The sequence below is a fragment of the Pocillopora damicornis genome, chromosome 6, assembly GCF_964200805.1.
Source record: "Pocillopora damicornis chromosome 6, jaPocDami1.2, whole genome shotgun sequence".
Classification (NCBI taxonomy): domain Eukaryota; kingdom Metazoa; phylum Cnidaria; class Anthozoa; order Scleractinia; family Pocilloporidae; genus Pocillopora; species Pocillopora damicornis.
In genome coordinates, this window is record NC_142675.1 from 15,123,697 (window position 1) to 15,141,946 (window position 18,250).

Consider the following 18,250-nt stretch of genomic DNA (forward strand, 5'->3'; position numbering starts at 1 on the left):
AAACTCATACACATATTACTGGAAGAAATAAAAGAAAAAAATCAAAGTACATTCAAAATTCACATGACATGAAGGTTTGTGTGCAACAGAAGTTCAGCCTGTGGGAAGTGAAGCTTAATGAAAAACAAGGATAAATCCACGGCAATAAGACAAGAGACATTCTCGTACCACCAGTGGAATAAGAACTTCATAGAATGAAATCGGGTTCCAGAGCCTTATAACCCATCAAAAGCAGACAGTATAGCTAAAGTTTTCTGATATCCACTGGCTTATCATCTCATATCACACTACCGTGTGGCCTAGTTAAAAGCCCAATTCACGGAGTGCTTTGGAGCGCTCACCTTCTATGCATAAATTCTTTTTTATGAAGGAAATATGAAGAAATTATCGTTTTCCAAAGGAAACTTTTCAGAGAAAAGAAAAACCGTTAGGGATATTCCTTTATCGAAAAGTCACTTAAGTATTTGTTTCGTTCCACCGTTGCTCTGCGTAAAAATGTTAGTCTGATCTAAAAAAGTAGCTATTTTGCTTGAAACAGGAAAACACAAGTTCTCTTTTGTGATCTACTTAACTTTTCATACTGAGGCTTCTCTCCGAATTGACTCGATTAAAAACTTCAGTTTTGCATTCATTAACTCATTTTTTTCTGTAGCTTAATACGGGCTAGCTTCAGTTGTTTCTACGGGTAAGCGAGATACAAATCAACAAAATTAAGCCGTGTTTTCTTTTGACACTGACTGGCTGACTGACCGAAGCAAAGTCTAGTTTACCGAATGAATACATGAAAACAAAGTAGAACCGCAACGTCCCCAGGTGTCAATCAATATTCTTGCACTTTTAAGATTATCTCGGGATTATTATTCATCAACGGGCACTGCCAGTACCATTCTCCGCGATAAAGAACGCGATTTTTGCCACCTGAGTGGATTGGTTACTGCGCAAAATGTAGGACCCAGGTTCCCAAAGGGGAGCCACCGATTTGTTTCAGCAGTAGGTCTTGATTTGGACAGCGGAGATCACTTCCCATTACGTTATATTCTCAAATAAGTTCAATTCCAAGCGAACGAAATACGAGCGAACTGCGAGCTTGACACATTTATGGAATCATTATTACATAACAAGTAAATTTGTGTGGTTTTCTGAGTATATCCGACAACCATATGATTCTTAGGAATCAGCCAGGTTTTATAGAACATCAGTCTAAAAAAGTAATAGCGTTTAACATTTAAATGATATCATCACAAGATTGAACTCGCATATTAAACAGAGCTGTATTAATTATTGATGACGTGTTGTTTTCACTTTGCTTTTAAAAATTAAAATAACATCGACCTATGCTACTAACAAAATTACTTTTTGAAAGAATGGAGCTTATAAGACGAAGCCAAAACGGATACCTTTATTACTAAATCCCGAAATTTGTTTTAAAAGAGGAAACATTACGGGGCAACTAGCAAATCAGTAAGCAATTCTACTTTAAATAACAGAATTTATTCATGTCATTTTGGGCGAGGACAGCTGAAAGCCATTCATTTACTGGCTTCGTAGGTCAAGGTAAGCATTAATATATTCGATTTTCCTTTTCTCCTATTCCCTTGGAATAGATATCACTGACAACAGTCTGTAGCTTGAATGAAATAAGGAAAGGGATATTTCCGAAGCAGGAGGGTGGCTGAGACATAGGGAGACTCATACAACCCTTACGAGGTATTTCTTTTTACCATTATTGTTATTTTGTAGTTTATGTTTAGGTTTTAATGTTCTTTGCTGTGTAAACAAACAGTTGGTCGACGTGATTTTTATCCAGAAACATCTTTTTCCTTTGGGTTTTGCACAGTAGTTCAGTAAGGGTTATTTTCGAGAATAACCCAAAATATGCCTTACTTTGTTTTACCTCTGGAGAAGACAAAAGTGAGGGTTTTCCCGGGCTTCTCCTTCAAAACACGTAAACGCAAGTGCTTTCAACTACGCTGTTGAAATTTCGTGCATAGATATGCTTCTTACGGTTTATCAAAAGCACGTTCACAATAAAATAAAATGCAAATAAACAAGCTGTACAAAAACTAATCATTTTCGCTCAACGCACGTCACTTTCGTCATCTCTAATTTTAACCAGAGCTTGCTGTCTCATCGCTGTATGACCAGTAATCAGTAGTGATTTGAACAACATTCAATTTCAGATCTCAAGCATCTATTCAGTCAAGGTAGGGAGCTGACGGTTCAAGAGCCAAAACGAAATACTGCTCATGTGATTTAGGTCAATGTCTGAAGTTTAAATGTTCGTTATCCATCTTGTGATCGCCGTGTGATTCAGTGGAAAGGAACTGGATAGTCACCCACAAGTCATGCCCTTGTTAGTATATTTTTGTCAGTTTTTATCTATGTCTAATATTTTTTTAACCTTCCGCAACATTTCGAAATAAAGGGGGTGACAATTGTCGAACAAATTAGGATTTTGTTGAAAAACAACGTAATTTATAGACTTTGATAAACACCGATCCACTTTTTCCGTCTCATACATGGCTGTTTTGTTTCCGAAAATGCGAATCTGTTTTATGGTAATATTGCTGTAAACAGAATTATTTATTATCGTTGTAAAGTTGTAACAAAACACGATGTCCTTGTAACCTGTTCGACTGAACTTTCGCCTTTTCTAATCCCGGATATGTTCTTTGTGTACCGAAGATATTTCTAGAAAAGTTGTAGTATTCAACTTCACACAATTCTCGACGGGAAATACGACATGCTCTTTCAATTTTCGTTTTGTTTCAAATATTCACAGCGTGCAAATAGTGCTAAAACCACTACAAGCACACGCAATGCCGTGGAAAAGGAAAAGCTTCTTCATGTATATTTTAAGTTCTGTTTTCTGTGTAGGGAAACTATAAATGGAACCGGAGGGGGCGAATTAATTTAATTGTTACTGTCACGAAAAGGTGAATTGTGTACGTGAATATGAGAGAAAATGTTTGCTGGGATGATTCATAAAATAGAAATAACGAAGACACCTTTCTGGTTGACAGGCTTACTATATGATAATTTTCTGCCTTTTGGCTCCGAGAATAATTCATGATTTTCAACTAGACAACTGTGCTTATTTGCCAAGATGCTTTATGTTAGTTCGCGCAGACGTGTAATAGCCATACCAAATTTTTGATGCCTTTTTGGATAGGTTGTTTTTTGTTTTGTTAAAATTAGTTTTCTCGTGAGTGATTTTACATGTCATCACGTAGCGATCTGGATTCTCTGGACTTTCGCGCAGAAAGATGCTCTATGCGTTTAATCGTTGCCCAGCGTTTATTGGCCAGAAGCTTTGTTTAGATTTTTACAATTGTCACACATGTGAATGAGTTTACCAAGTGGCCAATCAGCGTCGAGAACGGCTCCATTCACAGAAAGACAAGCAAATTCACGGTTTATTTTCGAAATGTTTCTGTACGAGAGCGATCGTTCGCCTCAAGCGGGGCTACTTTCCTTCGAATTGAATTCTCTCCATTCTGTATTGTGACTCCAGGTTTGTATTACAGAGATATGACCTTGTTTTCCACAATCGATTCTCCGTAATGTTGTTTTGATGTTATATTGTATCTGACCGCTACTCCAGTGCGCTACGAGCAAATTTTTTCCCTCTACGACCTTGTAACTCGAGCTATCTACACGTATTCGATTTGTAGATTTTTCTCGGTTCCTTTTTCATTTCGATATTTTCTAACACAACTATTTCCTTATTTGGCAGGAACGTGGATGAGGATCTGAGCGCCAAAGGTAAATTCGAAATTTTTACTACACACCACTTGATAATCCTACGTCGAGCGGACAAGTCTGGGCTTATTGAGCGACATTTTTTTGTTCCATTCATGATTGCAACTTTATTGTGTTGCGAACCGTAAAAAACCGGACGGCCAAGGTTATGTACCGATCGAAATTATCAGCTTAAAATCAAGGTAAAGGACCTGTTTAAAGATTTTTTTGAGCAAATTTATCTCCAAATCGAAATCCGGCCAAAATCCTATTTATGGCTCCTTCAAAAGAAGCTTGTCAGCTGGTTCGTTAGAAAATCGCAGCTGATCTTAGCCGTTGTTCTTCACATCTTTCAGCGTTCGGTGCAACTTCGATGTTTAAAGAGATCTTAGTCTAAGTAGTAGTACTTTTCCACAAGATCTCATGGTTGACTTTACGGTTCGATCCTATGAAGAGTAGCATCGCGGATATTCATGCTAAACGCAATATTCAGATGTATCCTGTGTCACCTTGTTTTTAGCTGTCATACCGTTAAAATCGCAGCTTCGTTTAAAACCTTTATTCTGGCCGTCCTTTTGCTCGATTCTTCAAGAAATTTATCCACTCGAATAAAATCCTGCTGATTTTGGCGACAATCGAGCGAAAGCAAATCTTTTTTAGTAGTACACGTCCTGTGATGTCGTGTACGTCAATTTTAGTTTCCTTGAATTTGTAATTAGTGTACAACCGAGACCTATCCACATTTTGAAACATTCTGCTTTAAAAATGGCAGTTTCTCCGTTCACCCAAGATGGTTTTATTCAATCGTTCAATTTCCGATACGCCAAAATAGCTAATGTGACTATCTATGGAACCTTGTAGGAAAAAAACACCAAAATGTATATTCATGAATTCGAACAAAATTGACTTTGTTTTATGCAAAATCTATTTAGCGATGCCGTTAATTTTCTCGCTTTCATCGTTAATACTAACGAAATGTTTTGTCCTGCAGAGAACATGAATCGGAAAGCGAGAGTCCGGCGTGGAAATCCTGGAAAAAAATCAAATGAATACAGTTTTGCCTCAGAAGATACAAAGATCGCTCCATGTGATAATCAAGATATTTCCAATGTCAACAATCAACTGTCAAGAAATTCGGCCAAACGAAATCTATCGAAAGAAATTGACCAAGAATCGCACAGTGAAACACACGAGTTGTATGCACGAGATGAAAAGGGAAACAGAAACGGAAATATGGACGGACGTCCCTTTGTTCCTGCCAAGTGCACCTCCACGCCAGCTGTTATGCCACAAGATTCAGATTTTAAACCGAAATCTCCACAGAAGAGGAAAAAGGCTTGTGAGGAAGGAAATTCTCTAAAGAGGATTCCAAGTGGAAGCAATCTTTCTGAAGGAAACATTAATCATGCAACATCTTCAACTGTTGTCAGGCATTTGGCTTTTCCAGAAAACAACAATGTTGCAAACAATGATTTGCTTGAAGAGGAAAATACAGACAGTGCCATTTCTGATGAGGAAATAGAGAGTGGATTTGAAAAATTTAATAACCGACAGAAAACTCCAAGACGGCCTGTAAGTGTAAACCGTGCAGAAAACATTGTCTCTCGCACGCCAACTCCCACACAACAGAAATACAAGAAGGGGGACATTGTTCAAACAGAGAATGGTGTGCGCAAAAAATTTAATGGGAAACAGTGGAGACGGCTTTGTTCTCGGGAAGGATGCAACAAGGAATCTCAGCGAAGAGGTTATTGTTCTCGTCATTTGTCATTAAAGGGCAAGTCATTGACAAAAGGAGTTGGGATTCCAGGACAGAAAAAAGGAAAATTACATGGGAAAGAGCTCACATGGGAATCTGGAAATGAAAGTGAGGGAAGTGTGGAAGGAGAAGTATCCAGCAAAGGAAATTACCATTACAGAGACTTGAATAATAAAGAAGCAGAAGCGGCTTTTTCATTGGTGTCGCTGAGTAATTCCAGGTGTGCAACACCATTTTCTAACCCAGCCACACCTTTACCCATTTCACCAGTTCCGGGTCAGTCCCCATCTCCATCACCATATGGTAACTGCTATAACCGCAGCTTAACACCAGGCCAGCATCGTTCTGTAACACCAGTGAAAACCTGGGCTACAACCACACCACGATCAGGAAGGTCTTCAAGTGCAGAGCTTCGTTCACCATTCTTCTCAAATGGTGTGTCATTATCAAATGCAGTTAGTCCAGATTCTGGTATTCTCTGTCGTGAAGAGTCTGGAAGTCGTGCTAGTAACACATCATCCCTCATGTCTCCTTTACCATTGCTCTCACCCATTACTCCAACAAAGAGAACATTCTCTCCTATTTCTCCTCCAGCAGGTACATGTCGCTCATTTTCCCCCATTCCCCGTATCCCTCCAGCAATTACAGGCAAAAGGACAGTGTCATTACCTGCACCATCAGCAATTACACCACCCAGAGATAAAGCAGGAAGAGTGATGTACTCTCCAATACCTGCCCAGCCACTGCCATTGACTTCAAACAGTACATTTGTCCCTTTCTCACAAGATACTAACAAGAGAGGTCAATCTGATCAGGAGAAAACAATGGAAAGTGAAGATGACAAAAATTCTCCATCGGAAACTGTGGAAGATGGTACTGAAGTAAAATTGGAAGAGAATTTGCAACCAAAGGAGGATCAAGATGTATACACAAAAGATAGACAAACTGAACCAACAGAGTTAACTCCTAAAGTGATATTACCTCCAGTTCAACTGAATACAATTCAGATTTCTGTCTATCCCTGGCAGTGTTTGTTACCGCAACTCTACCATGTGCCTGTGAACAGCTCGCATCAGAAGGAAACATACGATGTTAATGTCTCATCACATGGAGGACAAAGCACCACTAATGAGCTGACTAAAATGGACAGAAATGAAAACCCAGGAAGTATGTCACTGGTAGGAGGTGAAGGTGCTAATCATGGTATAGGAGGGGACAGGAAGTTAGAAAACAAAACATCTGTCACTAGTGGACCAAACACAAGGAAAAGAGCACGGTCCACCTCCTTTAGTTCTCAGGATGAAGGAAAACCTCCTGCCAAGATACTGGTAAGTAGCATGGCAAGAATATGATAAAATAATGGAATAAAACGTAAAATTTTAAGAAATCAATATGTAAAATATTTTTAAAAAATCACCATAATTTTATGGGGATGATACTTAATTTCTGTAAACTCAGTGGTATACAATTACCCTTTCTTCACTCTTTTAATTATGGAATTCTCAAAGATGCAACATTTATTATTTGAAGGGTCAAGAGAAACATTAGACCCTAAGTGTCCTCTTGACTGAATTCTCAATAGACTTCAAAAAGTAATTTGGTTGTGTAAACAATTGTGGTCTAAAATCTCCTCTTACTATTACAGAATGTTGCAACCTACTCTAATTTGATAGCTGGCCATCATACATAATTCCCTAGGTCTGTTTATTTGCTTGAACATGGTTACAACTAGCTGCAATGTTAAACCCCCTTTCTTTTTCTGGATTTGCTTGTTTCAGCAACTGAAGTGATCATCTCTCAACCATAAGTCTTGTTTGATATTAGTAAAACCTTGATTAAAATAGAAGAAAAATTTGTTGCAGTTTTAATTTTTTGCCACTTTCTTTAAAAGTTCATAAAATCTTCTAAGATGGTTACTCTCCAAAACCCTTCATTTTATGTGAAATATGGGGAATTCTGTGCATAATGTTAAGTGAATTGTATGTAACCATTTAAATTAAGCAATATTGATATGCTTGGTTGCATCAGGTATTGTAATAATTTGATAGTTGGCAAAATTTTTTCTCTGAAACAATTTTACTTTGGTAATTTGACATTTGTCCTTTTTTAATTGTAAGGCACCTAGTTATCAAGCCAAGCAGGAGAAGGAACATATTCGCCGTCCAATGAATGCCTTTATGATCTTTAGCAAGCGTCACAGGGCTCTTGTTCATCAGAAACACCCTCACCAAGATAACAGGACTGTGAGTAAGATTCTGGGTGAATGGTGGTACAACCTTCCTGCTAAAGACAAACAGAAATATGTGGACCTTGCAGCCCAGGTGAGTCTGATGACTGAGTCATGCTGAATTGTACCTGATTGCATGTTGCATGTCTTTTTTTTAGTTTGTCTTTTTGTTTGTTTTTTCAAATTTGCCACTAAAGCATTAAACTGTATTTTCTCATAGTCTACAGGCATAATGACCCATGCAAGATGTTAAGAGAGCACTAGAACTTTTTCTTAAAATCATTTGCCTACAGCTCATGACTTAAATGCTTTAGTGTTTTCCCAACATCCCAAGTGGGTGATTACATTGGTAAAACTATGAAAAGTGTGGTTTATTGCTTTAATAAACTAAATTAAAACAAAAAAATTTCCCATGGATGTAGTCCTGCAATACACTATGGGTTTTTGATCAATGAGGGTGCTGGTAATAGTTTTTTTATGATGCTAAATGTGACTCAGTATTCATTAAAACTGGGATTTGTTAAAAAAAAGATGGTAATAACTTGAAGTTTGGTTCTTGAGCTGAGAAACTCCTTCCCACCACAACCCTCAGCTCCAAATCAAGAGATCTCCCCAAAGGCTTCATTACAGCAATAACAGTGTGATTTATTTGTTCTATTGCCAATGTAATATTAACAATAATAGTCTATTTTACAGTTGCGTGCTTGGTTGCCAAGCCTTTGAACTGGAATGAGGCTAAGGGTGACCTTGTTATGATACAAACCTTGCTGCCTTTCAAAGGTAAATTACTTTGTTATCATGCTAACTAGATACTGGTCTCTATCACAACATTGTCAACTTCAGCCTCACTCCAAATCAAAGGCTTGGCAACTAAGTACACAACTAAAAAACAAGGCCTATTAGTTATTATCAATATTTGTATTAATTGTTGTAAGGTCAAAGAAGCTCATTTTAGGGCTTACCCACACTGGAAGTGGTGTACAAAGGACAGAAAGAAGTCTCCTCGCAAAGTCTCTGACAGAACAGAGTCAAGTGATTCAGTGGGTAAGTACAGATCTGTACCCAGCATCAACACTCTTTACAGATAATGGTACTTTTATCTACTAATTTATGAGAGATTATGGCAATAAACTCAATTGCTATTTTTAAATGATGCATTATGAGAGCTTGAATAGCTTATTGGGGTGTATAATAGGACATTAAAGGGACAGTTTACACATCATGCCTGTGTAAGTAGACAGAATGCATTACAAGCATGCACTGTTGTCTTGCTTTTCACCAAGTCAACTGTTCTTTTTTTTTATGAAAACATGTAACCAATGTCTAGTTACTTTCTCAAATGTTGTCATGGTTTTGATTAATTGGTAATGGGACTTTGTGTTGTCCAATTCTGTCTGTAATCACACTCATGATTAACAAATCGGACTTCTGCTTTGTAGCTGTCGGATTTTGTCAATCACTCAGACATATGATTACAGACCAAATTGAGCTCCACTCTGTCCTATTACCACTATTAAGAATTGAATGTTATATCTGACAATGAGGTAATTTGAAGCAGTGAGTGAACTTCATTGATTTTGCTAGGCCTTGAGAATTTAATTTCCTTGTGCAGTGGCATTTAATCACCAGACAAATGATGTCCATTGTCTCCTTAAAATTTGATTTTGTACAATGCAGTGTAAGTTATTTTTGACATGGTCTTCATATTTTCGACTTTCTGACTTTAGGGGGAGATGGAGGGGAATTAAACAATAATGAAGAACAAGAGGTAAGAACAAATATCTCTGTCATTTACAGTACATTACATCAAGGGTGGTGATAGTGATTTTTTTTGGTCACTTTCGTTATCTTTGACTTTATTTCTGAGTTTTAAACAGATTTGATAATCAATAATTGCTTTTACAGGGCGTTTTTGACAATGAGAATGACGAAACAATGGATACTAAACCAAGGCTCAGAAGTAAACGTTCATTGAGCACACCAGCACATGAACAGGATCCATGTCTGAAGGAAGCTGTACACAGGCCCTACACCCCACAGCCAGTCCCAACAACACAGCATTCACTCTTTGAGCTTGCACAGGTAGTCTATACTGTTACACCTGGATGAACACGAGTTCTTTATTTCAGATGTCACTCCCATGAGTGACTAACATGTAGTTTCTCCTTACAATATCCATACATTATCCATCTTACAGGTCATGAGAATACTCAAAATGATCAGGTAGAAGTCCCTATCTTGGTCTAACACCAAATAATTTAATAATTATTATTGTAACTATTTTACAAGGAAATTCTAAGCAGCTAGAGGGGAGAATTAACAATCAGATCGTGGGAGTTACAGGCTTTGCTCAAATTTTTGTTTCTTGTTGTGGTATTTGAAATATATCAATCAAATCAGGCTTGGCTAGGAAGAAAAACATACCTTGAAATTGTTTAATATTTGATACTAAATAACTGTAATTTCCTTAAGTTTTTGACTGGTTTTTAATACAACAAACATCAGTAAAACATCATGCTAAATAGCGTTTTCTTAAACTAATGTTCTTTCGATTCATTTCAGATGTGTTCCGAGTTAGATGATAAGACCAACCCACCAACGAAGCCCTCAGTGTCAAACAATAAACACATCACATTTGAACAAGGGACCAATGATGGGATGAGTGAATCAGAGGATGATGATATTGGCTCCGAGGAACTGATGTGCAATGAGAACATTGATGTTAATGACAAAGAGTCGGATGACTCCGATGAGGAGGAGCTGACCAACAGGGTGTTTCCACAGCAGAGGTTCTCTCCAGTACCTTTTACGGCAAGACGAAGCCAGACACCAGACCTTGGCAAGATCAGGTATTCCCCTATTGAATTCCCTGCCAAGAGAGCCGTGACCCCGAACATCTATGAACAAATGATCTCTAAAAATCACTCACGGGACATTTCTGGCAAAACGGCTTCCAAAGTGGTGGACTTTAGTTTCAGGGCACCAAAAGGGCTACCTCATTCAAATAAAAGTATGGACAGAACCACTGAAACTGCACCATCGCAGAGCAGTCAGTTCGTACGCCCAAAGCTGCCGATGGCAAAGACGTCCTCTCCAGGACTAAAAGTCAGTGGCTATTTTCAGCCAACTGGTTCAGTTTTTAGACCAAGCCAACCGTCCAGTGGTACTGCAAGCTCTAAGAATGCGATGTGTGCCAATGAGAGTGCCCCCAAAGCTGCTGTGAGCACATCTGACGTATCTCATGCGTCATTTTCACAACCGGTGCTATTCCCAAGTAACTTTACCAAATACTCTCCCGCTACAAATTTGTCTTCGACAAGTTATTCCGCACACGGATCACAAGTGAAACCATACAGAGGAACCAGTCATGCTGGGATGGAGCCAAGCAAAAGTCAGACCGTCAAAGTGATGGAAAGTGCGCCAAAGGTTCCAGTCACTGGTCAAAACGAAACAAGGCAATCACAAGGAGCCACGTGCGTATCTACCGCTGTTCCACTGGCCAATCAAGTGGCTTGGGCAGGTGCTTCGGATTCCAGTTTCTTATCTCCCCTAACAGTCTCTGTGGCTACTCACACTGCTCCACCATTTCACAAAAGTAGTAAAACTACACTGGCTCTTTCACCAGTTGCCAAAGGGGTTCAGCTGAAGCCAATTGCACCAATGTTGTCCCCTCCGTTGTTGGCCTCATCTCCCAGTGGGGAAAAAGCATCCCAGAGAGTTCTTCTCGCCAAAAAGCCAACAGGACACCCTTCAGGAAAAATGGAGGCAAATCGAAGTATGCAACAAGGTTTTCTCTCCCATGGAGGGTTGGGTTATTGCAATATAAGCCCCGCTGAACTACATGCAGGTACTCCACTTCTACAAAACCCGCCAAAGCCAGCACAAGGCTCCTATCACCGACAAGCTCATGTCGGCAACAGTAACGTACCACCACGATCCGCCCCGCTGTCTCCGAAGGTGCCGTCAGCCAGTGCGTCCCTCTTGTCCCCAAAAGGGGGTAAAGGTATCCCAGAGACCTTTCCTAAAACTGAGGCTGCTGCGACCTCAACAAGTTATGCACAAGGTCACCCAAGCAGCCACAGACAACCCAGCAAGCCTCAGCCTGATAACTGCAGCGAAGGACAAGCAAATCTTGAGAGAAGTGATATACACACAACCCAGCAAATAGGAAAGCCTATACTCAAGAGGTTTATAGCTGACGGAATGGAGGAGTAAGTTCCCATTTCATGAATAATCTGTTTATTTCAACTGTCATGCTTTACAAAGGTTGGGCAACGCTATCCACTGGATAAAACTCCATACGATGGATAACGCTATACGTTTTGCTATCACTTGTCCATCGGATAGCAATTTATTCGTTGGATAGCGCTGTCCGACCTTTAGACGACTGCGCCCTGATAACTAAACCGTCATCTTGAACACAGGCTGTGGTTGTGGTTGCTTATGGTGAAAGCGTTTGTGGAACTGGCGTTCGGTTCGGTTGTGGGCTATGAGCTTAGTCTCAAAAAGTGATCAAATTCTGCCCGTTCTCAAATCCATCATTTTCGAACCTTTGTTTTATTTTACAGAGTCTTATCTGAGGTGAATTTCGAGAGGCAATTTGCGCAGCTTCCCGAATATTCACCTTACCATCGCCAAGCTCGGGATGGCAGGTCAACAAACAACAAGCGTGGGGTCTTGACAGCAAGTAAACCGAACGCTGACGATTCTGGCAGTCAATCACCTTCTCAGGAAAGGTCGTCTTCTGGTACCGGTTCATCAGAAGAAATCTTCCATGGCGCAGGTCACCGCACAACGAGCATGCCAAGTCTTGACGCGCTGGCAGAGGTCGCCGTCCTGGAACAAGGACTGAAGGATGCTGATAGGGAAGACAAGACAGAACCAGGCAGTCCCACTCTCTCTCCTCATAAGAAGCCAATGGATCAGAGACGTGCCGTGGTTCTTCAGCTGTTTCAGGATCATGGCTACTTCCCTTCTGATGCAGTGACGACTGTCTGTCAGCAGCGGAATGCAGATCTCTTCCAGACGAAGGGAGCGCTGCAACTCAAGATACGAGAAGTGCGACAAAAGATCATGCACAAGAGTGGTGGAGGAAATAGCAAGTAAGCTGTACTTAAAATACTAAATCGTGCTTTGTATTGTTTTTTGTATTGACTTGCATAAATTCAGTGTTAAAGTGTTTGGTTGTCTGATCTGATAAACATATTGAGCTTTTTCAGGAGTTTTGCATTAAGAGTACACATAATAATGCACTTTTTTTTGTTTTTTGTGAGACGTCTAATTGGATATTTGAAATACCAGTTGGTAAGAGTGGTGGGAAATTCGAAGTTTAGGACTCAAGGATAACTGACCAATTTTATGGCTTTTCGTTACTTTAAAGGATCTTACCGCAATATTTGCTATTTGTTTCCCGAATATATATTTTTGTCCCTCATGGGAACTTACCCTTTCTCAGAGGAAGTGGGACTTTATCCCCTCTTAGTAGAAGCTTCTCGGTTGATTAACGGGAAGTAGGCTTCGCTAGAATTTGGAAGAGATGTTCCACCATTCCCTCTCCCTTTGACGTCTTTTCCCCCTCCCCCCTCCCCTCCATATAAACCTCTTCGTGGATAAATCATCCACGAAAGTGCAGTTCATTGACAAACGTAAATAGTTTTAAAACTCAGCATAGGTATATTTGCCATGTAGTACTGTCATGTAGAGCTACCAGTAAGTAGTTATAGGTTAATACAGTCAATCGTCCTCTTTTGCAGTACATGGACATGATTGCATAAAATGTTCGTAGTTTGGCCGAACTCTAGTACCCAGTTGACGTGCGTTCAATTTATATAAGGACAGCTATACAAATGGCAAGAAGTAGGACACATTGACTCTCTATAAAGTATGTTACTTAGTGCCATTTACTTACAGGACTTCCATACGTTGTCCACCCCCTAAAAAGCACTTAACTACTATAGGAAAGTACCGTATTTCCTCGAATAGATGCCTGGGCGCTTATTTACAATTTCGGCTTAAAGGAGGGGCGCTCAATAGAGGAAGGTGCTTAATCAAGGGGTGTGCTGTGTGCTTATCAAGAAATTATTCACCTGTACTGATTCCGTGGCAGGTTTTCCTTGTATCCCTACCATTTAAGAAATAAGGGAAAAGGGTGGGTGCTTATTCTAGAGGGGCGCTTGTTTGACAGAATGACCTCGTGGGTTGACGCTTATTTTGGGAAGGACGCTTATCAGAGCGTTCACATATATTCGAGGAAATACGGTATTCCCATAACTATACATAACAGGTTATTTATCTTCTTTCACCGGTGATTTCTGCTGTGATTCCAGTAAATGGACTTCGTTATAGCATTATATGATAAGCTGAAATATACACGCAATTTGATTGGTTCTTACTTACGATCTATTTAAGGACAGACGTATAGATGACGTCATCATTAACATTCTGCTTCTTTTATCTAATAAAACAAATAGACTGCGTGTTGCCATGGGTCTGTGCAATAACAGATAACAGAAGACGTCAAATGTAGTGAGGATATCAGGGACGCACTCAGCTGCGCCCCTTTTTTGTTCGTACCACATTTTGATGTCATCTGCGAACTTTTACTGAACAGGCGCTTAGCAACTTGGAATCTGCATGTTTAATATAGTTCAGTTAGTACGCCCCGCAGTGGTGTACTTCTCGTGTTTGTGTTACTGAAAGCTTATGATGTAGTGTTAAATATGTAAATTAACTTCCATTAAGTTGTTGCAGTGGAGACAGGTCTTGCTATGTGTAGGCCAAAAGCAGTTTTAGAACTGTACTTAGCCTAGCTTTCTTACCGTTAAGGTATATTGCTATTTTCAAAGGAGACTTGTGCGAATTGTTGCTTGTTTTGTTATTGGTCACCATAAGGTATTTATTGACTGCGTGTTAGTCGCCATTTTGAATGTTATTGATTTAGTGCTCGGTCCTTCAACGATTGTTTGCGAAGGAGGAACTCGAAACATCTTCGGAAGATTCCATTCAAAATGGCGTCTGACACGTGTTCATTATTGAGTGAACTTGTTGTATGGTGTGTTTTATTTATTGAGTTCAGAGACGTGGTGTGTATAGTTGTAAGATAAATGCGATGGCTTAAGTGATTTGAGGATGGATGTACATATGATGGATTAATTTGTTTTTATCGCCCATAGATAGTTATATAGTATGGAGTCTGTGGTTATGGAATTTTAATGATTAATGAAGTAAGGTATCAGTATGGAGTTAGAAGGACAGATTTTCAGCTAATTATGCTTTTAATGATAGTATTGCGTGAGTATGATTAAGGTTGTGTCATTTTTGCCTTTCCACATTCAAAGAACTTTACATTAGTTGCGTAACAGAGAGTGTTTTAAATTTTTTATTACATCTGAATGAGCGTGACTTACGTGACTCTTCAGTCACTGGAGGCTATGGCGGCTCTGTGAGATTTAATCGAGTTTTTGCTTCTCTTTGATCGATAAATTCGCAACTTAGGTGATAAAATATCCAAATGCATCGGATGAACCGAATAATTTGAGAAGTGGCCACTATCTCATAGTGCCGCTAGTCCGTGGCATTTAACGATGCATGGCAACCAGTAGGGGCGAGAAGTGTAAGCAGCAGGTTGGAAAAGCGCGCTCTTGATTTGTTTCGCATTTTTACTTGACCAATCAACGTCTCGGAAACTCCTGCGCGACAAACTGTACTTCTCACTTCAGTGGTACTAAGGGAAAGATTTTCCTTTTTTTTTTTTCTTTTTTTTTCGTTTTGTATTATTATTATTATTCATTATGAAGTAAACATTTTTTCGTAACCGTACCATCCCTCTTCAAGTGATAGGTCTCAATGAAGTATGGTACAGAATGTTAGACGCATATTTTGCTGGTGAGTGTAATTTGGGAGCCGCTCTGAAAATAGTGGTCATTAAATTAGCATTTGGATATGATTACTGCATGGTTTTTTTTTTGTTTAATATGTATTTCTAGCAAAAATGTTTGCATTTGAACACAGCATGTTTTGCCACTGTTGGTGACCTTTTTTATGCTTGTGTGTACATTCGTTCGTGCGTGTGCGTGTGCGTGTGCGCGCGTTCGTGTACGTGCGTGTGTATGCTAGGATAGCCTTAATGTCTTAGTTTGCGGTCGATTTATAACCAGAGCATTTCTGTGATCGTATTTAATTCTTTTACATCGTTGAGAGGCGCTCCTTACGGTGCACAATTTATGCGCTAATTGTGTGAGTTTTGTAATCCCAATCAGGAATGTGCGTCTAACTTTTGTGACTTTGATGTTGTTATTAGTATTCTTGATTTCAGAGACCAAAGTCTTAGGACTGCGCATGACCATAACTCGTCGTCAGTCATGCGCACTAGAATAGAATACTGGATTGGAGTTAAATCAATGGATTCTGTGTAATTTTCCGACCCTGCCTAATGTAATTATTAAGCTCTAATAATAACAAATTAAGAATACAGAAGTCTTAACTAGACAAAGATGGGAAACAACTCAGAACATAATTGTTTTGAATGGAGACAAAAATGTCAGGAATTTGCAAAGTTTTCATTTTGATGGACTATATCTATTTACTACCTTTGCGTTCAAAACAACGTTTTCAAGATTCTTTTTGCTCTTGTGTTTTTTTTTTTATATATATATATACAAATAATAACATTTTTATTTCCAATATGTGATTTTTATTTTCTACATTTTTGAATTTGGTGTGATTCCATATTTTATCTCCTCCTAATGTTATTGCTCATAACTAGTTAACTCTGGCAAAAAGAGAGAGATTGGGAACGAAAGAAAGACCAAATTTCGATGTTATCCGGCTATTGCTCGGCAAACATTCGGAAGCTCGCCTCTAGCGTTGCCTTGTTTATTCCATCGCTCGGATGACCGGCGTACATAGGGAAGAAGTGGGCGAAGGTCATTCTACAGCCTAGAGCTGTCTTTTGGAACATTACAAGTTGAATTTGACTTTCTTTCGTTTCATCTCTTTGTACAGCAGGTACGCAGGTTACCGTCGAGAGTCTAGTAATACTGAAAGTGGATAAATCACAGTGAGGCCAGTGGAAAGAACTAGTTTAATTGCCTTAGCTGTAGTTAGAAGCAGATTGATTCGGGTCTCGATCATTTGTTATTTATCGTAACCTCTTCTGTTTCATGCTATGAAAAGACAATTTAGAGTTACTGATTAATTGAAAAACCTTATACTGGAATGAGGTTTGGTCAAGCAATTAAAGAGAGATTTTATGAATGTGGTGTAATTCATTCTGGCTCTATGTGGGCGTTTGAACTGAGCCGCGTTTGCAGGAGTGGCCCTCAGTAGTCGTCAATAGGGTCTTTTGATCCAACCCTTCCTGAGAACACTTTCCCGAAATCCGAACAGTTTTTATTTTAGTACTATTTTAAGTCTCTTACCCCTGCTGGGAAAGATTTCAAACCAAGACATCGCTGATGAATGTAAATACAGGTATAGCATCTTACACAAGAGGAAAACTGATGCGTCGCGTCTGTGAAACATCGTGAATGAGTCTCAAAACGGCTTTCGACAACAAAAAAATCAAGCGGGCTATTATTGCTTTTTAACCGGACTACACCCGGGACTCGGTTCTTTGGAGCAATATTTCTTGATCTGCCTTGTACGAACCCATAAAAATAACCAGATCCTGTTTCTTAATGATAATATAACTTCCCAAATCTCGCTATCCCCTTCTCTAAAAATCGCGTATTCAGATAAGCGTATTTAAAACTCTGTTTGATTTTATTATCCAAGGCTAACTTACTCGGCTTTCTCACTCAGTGACACAATTATTTAGGTAGCAATTAAAAAAAAGGACCCATATGCCAGATCTCCGTGTTCGCTTCTACACCTCTACGTCATGCTGCTGTACTTTAAAATAATCCTGTAAACCTCGGGTGAAAATGGAGCAAAAATTAACTCCTTGAAAGTCCTGTGGACTCCTTAGCCATTCACAATCAACTTGAGATTAAAGAGTTAGAAAACTATACTCCTAGACACATATTGGAACACCCAATGCCTTCCCTGCCGCTCTAAATGTTGCTTTGCAAGATGGCATGGAAACATTGGCGATTCACCCGCGCAACACTGAATGGAGGAGAAGTATCTCAATTTGTAATGTCTGAGAGTGTAGGTGAAAAATGCAGTAGCTAAAAATCGGCTCGCAGAAAATCAGATAGCACTTTTGTAATTTCTTCTTACATATTTTAGAAGCGAGTTTTTGGATTTTGTTATCATTGCATTTAAACTTGGTAATAGAACTTTGCGAGATTCAACTCAGTGGAAGTCTTGCTTGCAAAGACAAATTTCCCTCGGCCCACGCGCTCGACCAAATTGTCGCTATACTACTGTATAGGAAACAGTATAGTTTAACCGAACAACACTCTGACGAACCCAACTACTTTAATGAGCAACATGTCCTAAGTCAGAATTCCTAAAATTTCGAAAATTCTCCAATAACGTACTTGAGCCTACTACAGATATTAACTTAGTTCACCGCGACG

The 18,250-nt window shown here is 39.3% G+C and overlaps 1 protein-coding gene across 7 annotated transcripts in view; it reads left to right on the forward strand.

The window, feature by feature from the left end:
* The window catches only part of LOC113676574 (uncharacterized), a 37,546-nt gene extending 20,564 nt beyond the window's left edge, over positions 1 to 16,982 (forward strand). Inside the window, exons 1-12 of one of the 7 annotated variants that reach the window (XM_089209352.1) lie at positions 1,331 to 1,461; positions 1,605 to 1,707; positions 2,181 to 2,353; positions 3,737 to 3,765; positions 4,733 to 6,828; positions 7,618 to 7,821; positions 8,663 to 8,771; positions 9,455 to 9,495; positions 9,633 to 9,809; positions 10,290 to 11,938; positions 12,296 to 12,829; positions 13,481 to 16,982. In XM_089209352.1, coding sequence (XP_089065478.1) covers positions 2,346 to 2,353; positions 3,737 to 3,765; positions 4,733 to 6,828; positions 7,618 to 7,821; positions 8,663 to 8,771; positions 9,455 to 9,495; positions 9,633 to 9,809; positions 10,290 to 11,938; positions 12,296 to 12,829; positions 13,481 to 13,493 — 4,860 coding nt within the window. In that variant the 5' untranslated portion in view covers positions 1,331 to 1,461; positions 1,605 to 1,707; positions 2,181 to 2,345 and the 3' untranslated portion in view covers positions 13,494 to 16,982. Of the gene's footprint in view, positions 1 to 1,329; positions 1,555 to 1,604; positions 1,708 to 2,180; positions 2,354 to 3,384; positions 3,515 to 3,736; positions 3,945 to 4,732; positions 6,829 to 7,617; positions 7,822 to 8,662; positions 8,772 to 9,454; positions 9,496 to 9,632; positions 9,810 to 10,289; positions 11,939 to 12,295; positions 12,834 to 13,480 lie in introns of those variants that run through there. The other 6 variants (XM_089209353.1, XM_089209358.1, XM_089209356.1 and 3 more) reach the window with 6 other exon arrangements.
* Positions 16,983 to 18,250: the final 1,268 nt, after the last annotated feature.